Source organism: Saimiri boliviensis, chromosome 10 (assembly GCF_048565385.1).
Source record: "Saimiri boliviensis isolate mSaiBol1 chromosome 10, mSaiBol1.pri, whole genome shotgun sequence".
Classification (NCBI taxonomy): domain Eukaryota; kingdom Metazoa; phylum Chordata; class Mammalia; order Primates; family Cebidae; genus Saimiri; species Saimiri boliviensis.
The window spans coordinates 30,891,035-30,900,456 of NC_133458.1; the positions used below are offsets into that span (position 1 = coordinate 30,891,035).

Below are 9,422 nucleotides of genomic sequence, written 5' to 3' on the forward strand. Positions count from 1 at the left end.
TATCTTTACACATAAAACCTGTATACATGCACATTCAGACATATACATTATATGTATAAGACATACATGTAGCAACAGTTTTAGTGGGCTATATCTATGCCTACACTGTGACTTTAAAAATCAATAGCTATTCTGACATGATAGCATGTACTAGGCCATATTCAAAGTCTATTCTTCTAGAATTACAATTTTAGGAGCCAAATGCAATTTAAATAAAAGTGGTTAGTAGCAAGGAGAAAGAATTATAGATCATATATAATTTTTCCTTGCTTTTCCAACACTGTTTTTGATTTAAGATTTTTAGTTCAATTCCCATTCAAATGATATGTAATTAACAGATCTGGATCTTTGTTTGAAAATGCTCAATTTTTTGTTTGAAATCCAAGAGGAAGAAAACAAAAATCAAATATTAACTAACTCTGGAAACCAACCAAATGCCTATAGCTTCAGGGGAATATACTAACTACAGATGATAGAAGGTCTTTGAAGAAAAAACATTTGTGGACTGCCTAGTCTCCATCTAGCTACAAGTAATATAGAAAAAACAATTTAGTCTTCTACTTTCTGCCCAGTAATTCAGAGAAACATATTAGTACCAGTGAGAAAGCTGCGTAATCATCCTTTTATCCTAGGGGAATAGTTCCGTGTCACCCTTCTTTCCCCTCCCTCTCCACACTCTGATGTCCAAGATTGCCAAACTGATTTCTCCAGTTGCTTCATCATTGTGGAAATTGAAGCTCCCAGAAAGTCTCCCTCAAGGTCCAGTGGATCTGTGGGAGATGCAGCTGGCTAGATACTAGAACTTGCCAAGCTATTGGGAATAATACTTGTGCTCCAGCTGTAAATCTAAGAACAGGATTTTACCAGTTCCCAAGTGGACGAGGAGTGGGGCCACAGGCAAACCATATTTCCTCTCAGCTGACAAGTTCTGGGGTTAGATGTCTTTGAAGAAAAGTAAAAACAGGAAACAACAACAAAATGTGTGAAATTTTGGAATTATGTGGTAAAAGGGAACAACATAATTGTAAAAGTTAATAGGAGGTAGTCAGAATAAATAAACTTCAAAAACTGGACCAGTGAGTTAATGAAGATGAGGCACCCATGAAACTGGAGCAGAAAGTCATAGAAGAAGAATTACAGAGATAAAATACAATGGGAGAATCTATTTAAAAATCAAATAAATGATATCTCATTGTAGTTTTGATTTATATTTTTCTGTTGATTAATGGGTATAAAAAGGTAGAAGGAATGAATAAGACCTACAATTTGATAGCACAACAGAGTGACCATAGTCACTAACTGAATTGTACATTTTAAAATAAAGAGTGTAGTTGAATTGCTTGTAACTCAAAGGATAAATGTTTGAGGGGATGGATACCCTGTTCTCCATGATGTGCTTATTACATATTGCATGCCTATATCAAAATAATTTATGGACCCCATAAATGTATATATCTACAAAATTTACCATTATTGTATTTTGTGTAACTGCAAAAATCTAAACTAAAAAAAAAATTAAAAATCAACAAAATAGGATGCAAAAGTAACAAAACTCAGATAAAAAAAGGGAATAATGAGAAAAAAAGTGAAAAAGGTCTAAAAAAACCATAATGAAATCCTTATTGTCAGCTATCAGTAACAGAGTTGATGTTCTAAAGAAAACAAAAATGGAACAAAGAAAATACTGAGGACAAGTTTTGTTTTGGAGGAAGGAGAATAGGAACCCAGCTAAAAATAATATATTTTCTTGAGGCAGAGAGTCTAAGGTTTGAAATGAAAACATCAATGAAGTTATAATTAGAAAAAGCCTAATGCAAATCACAAAAAGAAAAAACAAACAAAACCACGCAAATAATTTTTTTTAAAAAAACTCTTTTCTAGTTTCCACATAAAATCAATGAAACAACTCATACATCCCATCCATTTCACTCCATCATGGCCCCAAATGTTATGTTCCCTGAGACAGGAAAATGAGAAGTTTTAAAATTACAGGCACAGGAATAAGAGTAGAGGCCTTTCTGTTTTGGCTTAACATGTGTGCTTGTGTGTGTGTGTGTGTGTGTGTGTGTGTGTGTGTGTGTGTGCGTGTGTGTATGTGGACCCATGAAGTCTGGATAGTTATTGGAGGAGTGCTCAGAATCTTAGAAGAAGTAACATCACTGTCCACCAGCAGACTGTAGTGTGAACTTCTAGATCAATACTAGTTGAGATAAACCAAATAATTTAAGCAGATATATTAGAAAAGTCAGAAAGGACCAGGCGCCGTGGCTCATGCCTGTAATCCCAGCACTTTGGGAGGCCAAGGTAGCCAGATCACAAGGTCAAGAGATTGAGACCATCTTGGCGAACATGGTGAAACCCCGTCTCTACCAAAAAATACAAAAATTAGCTGGGTGTGGTGGCACTCACCTGTAGTCCCAGTTACTTGGGAGGCTGAGGCAGGAGCATTGCTTGAACCTGGGAGGTGAAGGTTGCAGTGAGCCGAGCTTGTGCCACTGCACTCCAGCCTGGCACCTGGCAACAGAGCAAGACTCTGTCTCAAAAAAAGAAAAAAAGAAAAGTCAGAAAATTACGTGACAATTATGTATTCTAGTCCCTTCATCTGCAGTATCTCTATCATGTTTTTAGGCCACCAGTGAGAGATTTCTTACTAAATGTTTTATGCTATCCAGACTCTACTCAACTGTCTTCATGAGATTGTATCAGTGATTGCTCCTGTTTTCATATTGGCCATTTGTAGGACGATGGGGATAGGATGTTGTTCCATTCTAAACATTGTATTATGGCTATTGTCCTCCCTTATTAAACACATGAAGAAAAAAGCAGACAAAAGGAAGGAAGAAGAAAGAAATAGACAGAAGCTAAAAGACAGGTAAGAAAAATATAGTAAGCAGAAAGCACGTACCAACAGAAGACTAAGTAGTAGAAGTTATGAGAAGGATGAAGAATCAGAGGAATTGGTTGGCTGCATTAGAGTAGTCACCTCAGGCCTGAAAGGGAAGGGAGAAAGTGGCACTTAGAACCCTGAGAGAGTAGCTGTCTGATGAGGGATCCTTGTCTAGAGCCATGTGCCATCGTAGGGGTATGTAGTCAACCTCCAGCAACACAGTATGGAGGCAGAAAGCCTGGGACATAAACTAGAGTCATCTTTCTTCTGCCCTCCTATCTCATACTACTGCCTACCTTAGGTAGAATCCAGCTTGAAACCAGAGGACAAGAAAGCCATTCACGGTCTGTATAAACCAAGTCAGTTTACCAGGGCCCAGGGCACTAGGGGAAAGCAAAAAGGAAAAACTTCTAAAGGCAACTTCAGCCCAACATAAACAAGAAAAAAAATCTGAATTATTGTGATGAAGAGAAAATCTTGCAAATACGTATTTAGGGAAATAAAATATTTTACCTGTAAGGATTGGAAGATTGGTTTCATATGTACGTTAGAACTGTCTTTTAAAGAAATTGTTTACTTGAAGATTAGTGTGTGAGCTTCAGGCAATTCTTGAATTATAAAAGTTAATTTAAAATTTCATTCCTACTTTGAATAAAATACTTGTTTTCTATGTAGAGGGCCTTTCACTGAATTCTTAAAGATGTTTAAAACCAAAAAAGTTCAGAAAGGGAGATCAGTCTAAATTCATGATGAAAAAGATTATGAGCAAAGAAATATATATTCTTTTGAATTACTTTTACGTAAGGTAGAATAGAAGACAATCCTGGACATAAAGTATTTTAGAAATATATGGTTTCAGTGACCTTGGAAAAACTCACTTCAGCCAACAAACAGAACCAAGATAAAAAGCACAAACAGAAGAATACCATGAGATAGAAAGCAGATAGAGATTATTGAAACTGATAAAACATAAGATTAAAATAGTTGGTCTAATTATTATCTTTAAAATGCGATCATTAAAAATAAGTGTATATAGTACTAGGTAATTTAATAGCAATTATTTGTGTACAAGTGACCAGTCTTTTGTAAGAACACTAAATTCATGTTGGGGAAGGAGAAGAGTGTGGTGGTAGAAAGTAGGAGATAAAAATAAAGGGTTCTAATTTTGTAGTCTTATAGGGAGAATAAGCAAAAGTTGACTTATTGATTAAGCTGAGAAGTATATAATGGATAATGTTTTGAGAAACTTGAAGGAAATCATTTTAATATTGCAAGCTCATGAATTACAAATCACTGTAGAATCAAAACAGTTTACATAGTAAAAGAGAGAAAACAAATAGGTTAAAGAAATATAACCAAGCACATAGGTTATGGAAACATCTGTATAAAATTAACATAGTCCCATATTTTAAAAAAATTCAACTATAAGCTGTCTTAAGAAACACAATGTAGAAAAATTAGAGGTTGGAAATATAAGAATACACAAAAATTAATTAGGAACATATACATCAAATGCATAGGCAATTACCATAATTTATGAAAAATTGAATTTGACAAATGCATTAAAAACAACAGAGCTTTATTTCACATTGAAAAGAGAAGCAATTCATTTAATAAATTTTTGTGTGCTAAAAATCAAATTGTATAGCTCAAATATGAATATAGGAAATTTATAAAAAGCGAAATGTGGAAGAGAATAATTAGTATGTTCTTAGCCGTTGAGAGATGTTAAATAAAAATAAGGATATAGAAAATCATAATGTATTTCTAAAGTTAAAAAAGAGATATCAAACATTTTAATAAAAATATAAAATTTTACTGAATTATATTTATAGTAATAGGTACAGAGCTATATCATCTAAAACATAAGATATAAAAAGTTAATTCAAAGATATTATATTTGACTCTTCAAATTATATAAGGATTGGTGGATGAGAGGTATAAGGAGTAAGGACTTGTAATTCGATTGTAAATTTTGTGTAGAAGAATAATAAATATTTGATGTAAAAATAGAATATGTTATATATATTATGTATTTAAAATGTATTAACATTTGCATCATATTGAAGTGTTACAATCTTAAAAAATTCTATGGTTCTGGTGTTATAATCAATAAACAGATCAGTACTAACCCCAAATATTTTTCTAATAATGTAAATTTTTAATAAAATTAGTGTCAACCACAGCAATCAATATTTGAGAAAAATGCACATGGCTACCTTGAGTAGAAATTTGCCTAATTTTCTATTTAATTATTTGTCATTTTCTTAATGACTAAACTATTTCCCAATCTTCCTTACAATTAGGCATAACCATATAACAGTTTTAGCCAGTGGCACACAAGCTGAAATATGCTTAAATTTATTTTGAGTGTATGTAAAGGGAACCAGCATGCCTTTCTCCTATTTTCCTTTTAATAGTTGGCTGAAAAATAGATGTAATGACTGGAGCTGAATCTGCCAACTCTGGTCAAGAAGTGCAAGCCAAATGTTGCGGATGGCAGAGGAAAAAAGAAAAAACAGAAGGAACTTGGCATCATAATGATTATGAACTCATCATCCTTCCTATGCTTATCTCTTTAGTAACATCTAAGAGACATAAACTACTATCTTGATCTTTGCTAGGTCACCATTTGTGGGTTTTCTCTCACTAAAAGATACAGTATATCTCAATACTTGTTTCACTTTCTTTTTTTTAGCAAAATAGCTGTATTTGTTTACACAGATTTTTACTGAAATCAGAATGTGAGCCCAAGTTTTGCACAATAATAGAAGGCTTTGAGGTTTTAATACATTTTAAAATATTTTAGATATTTTTAATAATATAACAAATACTCAAGCTTGGCAAACTTTTAGAATAAAATATTTTAAATACTTTTGAATTTCTCAATATACTCCTTGCTTATCTCCTTTTTCTCTTTCATCTACTCTAACCACAGTCTCCAACGGAAATAACTATTCTAAATTTGGCATTCACCATTCCCATGTTCATCTTTCACTACAAAGGTTGACAGTATGTTATTTTTATATTTTTAAAATGTAATATATAAGGTATCATGTTGTATGTATTCTTCTGGGGTTGCTTGCTCTCTAATTACCATTGTTTGTGAGATTAATTCATGATGATACATTTTCACTGGGATACTGTACTTCATTAGAGACACTATTGTAATTCAAGTATCTATTTTCTCTTTGATGGTCATTTATGTTTTTCCTCTTATTTTCCTATTTAAAATCAATGCTTCTATGAGCAATCTTATATATCTTTTTGTGGACAGGTGACAGTTTCATTAGTGTATATCTGGTGGTAGAATTTCTGTGTCATGGTGTGTGTTCACCTTTGCTAGTTTTTGCCAAATGGCATTGCAAGGTTAAAGATTCCACAAATGTGTACTAATACTCTGCATTGTTAAATTTTAAAACTTGCCAATATATTAAGTATAAGTTAATATTTCCTTTTACTTTGATTTTTGCTGAATTTTTAGTACAATATGGCTAAGTGGTTTTTGTGTTTTCAAGCTATTTAGATATTCACATCTGTGAGTTTCCTGTTGGCATCTTTGCCCAATTGTCTCTTCAATTATTTGTCATTGTCTTAATTAATTTTTGGATGGGAATGCAGTCTTTAAAAATATCTTTAGTTAATTTTAACTAATTAAATCTCCATAAGAAAAACTTTTGCTTTGTATCAGTTGTATTTATTGTCATATATAAATCTGTGTCCCCAAGTCATAGTTTCAAATATAAAACCTTGAGAGAGGGACAGACTTTTCTAATTTTGCTTCCATGTCTGTCTTTCATAATTGGAACATCCACCAGCTGAGAATCTGAAAGGGATAATATTAATACTACAAGCAGAATTTTTTGGATCTTTTTTTTTCCTCATGTGGCTGGTTGTAATGCAAGATTCACTATAGGCTCTTGTGGAATTGCTGACATAAAAATACAGGGAGACCTTAGCAACAGGAACAGATCAATGAGGCAACTCCTGCTATTCCTGCCCTGTGTTGGTGACCACATTCTAGCACTCTGCCTTAGCTCACTGACCACTGGGCGCTCCTCCATAGGCCCCTGGGATGTTCCTAAGCCACATGTATTATTCATCAAATATTAGGGTTTACAGTTTTTCACTGGAAAAAAATCAATCTACACCAATCCTTATTTTCTATTTTGTAAAAAGACTTGGTTGTATCCTTTAAACATGTAGGTTTTGTATGATAATTTTTAAATGATTCAAAATTCAAAAGGTACCAAAAAAACAAACAAACACGGAAAAGTCTCTCTCTCACTTCTGGGTCAATCATTCCTCTTCCACACAGACAACCAACATTAGCAATTCCACATATAATTATATATATGCTCTCTCTCTATATATAATATCATTTTAAAAGAATCATTATCATTCTATGCACATGGTTCTGTATTGTGGGAGACAGAATAATGGCCCCTGAAAACATCCATGGCCTGATCTCTAAAACCTGTGAATATGTAAACCCACATGGAAAGACGGACCTTACAGATGTAAATAAAGTTTTGATCACATAAGTACTGAAAGGCAGAGAACACAATGGTGATTAGTGAAAAAAGTGACTGAAGAAGAATAAAAGACTGGTGTGATTTCACTGGCTTTTAAGATGAAAAATAGGAGCCATGAGCCAAAGAATGTGGGTGTCCTCTAGAAGCTGGGATAGGCAAGGAAAGAGATTGTCTCCTAGGTCTCCAGAAATAAATGCAACCCTGAAAACAGTTGGAGTTACCCCAATGGGACATGTCTCAAACATCTGACCTACAGAACTGTAAGATAATAAAATAAATTTGTGTATTTTAAGGCTCCAAGTTTGTGTTCATTTGTTAGATCAGGAACACCAGAAAACTAACTAATATGTGAACCTAGCTCTTCTCCATTTTTTAAAAAACAAAGTCATTCCGTATCAGTATATAAAGCGCTTATTCAGGCTTTAATTATTTTTATTTTTTATATCTGTACAGTAATTAATTACATATGTAGTAAATATACATATAAATCTATGGAGTAAAATTTATATACAGCTGTACAATAAAATTTTATTTTATTATTAAACCATGGTCACATTTGCTATGGCCTGAATGTTTGCTGCCGACCCCCTGCCACTGGAAAATTAATATGTTGAAATTTAATCCCTGAAATGATGGTAATTTGGAGACAAGGCCTTTAGTAAGTGATTTATGAATGGGATTAGGGGCCTACAAAAGGTTCTGGAGAGATCCTTGTGTTTTTGTTTTTGTTTTCTTGGAGAAAAATAACGTGCTTTCTTGCCACATCTAGAAAAGTCCAGATCAATACTCTTCTAATTCATCTTTTTTGATATATTTGTCTTTTCAAATCTTCTGGACTAATATTTAAATCAAGAGAGAATCCTTGATTCTGGAGAGATCTTTTGCTGCAAACTCTTCCACTGGGTGAGGTTGCAGCAAGAAGACAATCATCTGTGAATGGGGAAGCAGGACCTCATTGGGTATTGAATCTTCCAGGGTTTTATTTCTGGACTTCCTAGCCTCCAGAATAGTAAAAAAATAAATGCCTGTTGCTGATAAGTCATACAATTCATGTTTTTCTGTTACAGGAGCACGAATGGACTAAGGCACCACTTACCGAAGACCAGTGAATTCTTTTCTCCTGCTATTTTAAATAGGAGTACAATGAATACCCTTGCACAAGAGACAGTTTTAAAACATACAGTATTAAACATAGGTGAAATCTCAAAAACGATACTAAGCACTTAATGAGAATGTGCATTTTGCATTTAATTGGTATTTTCAAATTAGACTTCATAGAGGTTGTTTCAATTTACATTCTGTCTGAGAGTGCTGTTTCTTCATGCCATTGATTATAAAATATTATATTGTGCATTATCTTTATCTACTTGATTGCAAATAAAAGGAATTCTACTTCGAATATATCTTTATTCACATGTTTAAAAGTTATTTGTATTTATTATTCTATAAATTTTCCTCCTTCTTTTTTCTTCCTTTCTTCTTTCCAGTGAGTTGTCCAAGTTTGTTTCTGCTGGGTTGACAGACATTTTCTTACTGATTTGTACCTCCTAGAGAAACAAACTATTTTCCTTTGGCTTTGCTTTTTGGAATCTGTATATAAATATGCTTTATATATGTATATATGAATATGACTTCATTAAATATATATATTCAATTTTTTTTTGGACTCGATAATTTTATTTTATTTTTAAAAAATTTTCCTCAATATAATGCTTTATACTGTCAAATGTTTATGATTTCAACATTTATATCTTTCATCCATTTTCCTCTGCTAAAGTTATGAAAGAAACTTTACCTTCACTTTTTTCCAGAAGCCTACCTAGTTGTCCTAACATCATTTATGTATTTATTTATTTTTTATGTATTTATTTATTTGGGATGGAGTTTTGCTCTTGTTGCAATGGCAGGATCTCGGCTCTCCACCTCACAGGTTTGAGTGAGTCTCCTGCATCAACCTCTCGAGTAGCTGAGATTACAGGTGTGCACCACCACACCTGGGT

At 33.2% G+C, this 9,422-nt stretch overlaps 1 protein-coding gene across 1 annotated transcript in view; it reads left to right on the forward strand.

Annotated features, from left to right (window-relative positions):
• The window catches only part of LOC141579986 (activating signal cointegrator 1 complex subunit 1-like), an 80,274-nt gene extending 71,625 nt beyond the window's left edge, over positions 1–8,649 (forward strand). The window contains exon 8 of the mRNA XM_074378824.1: positions 8,490–8,649. Coding sequence (XP_074234925.1) covers positions 8,490–8,649 — 160 coding nt within the window. The remainder of the gene's footprint in view (positions 1–8,489) is intronic.
• The last annotated feature ends 773 nt before the right edge of the window (positions 8,650–9,422 follow it).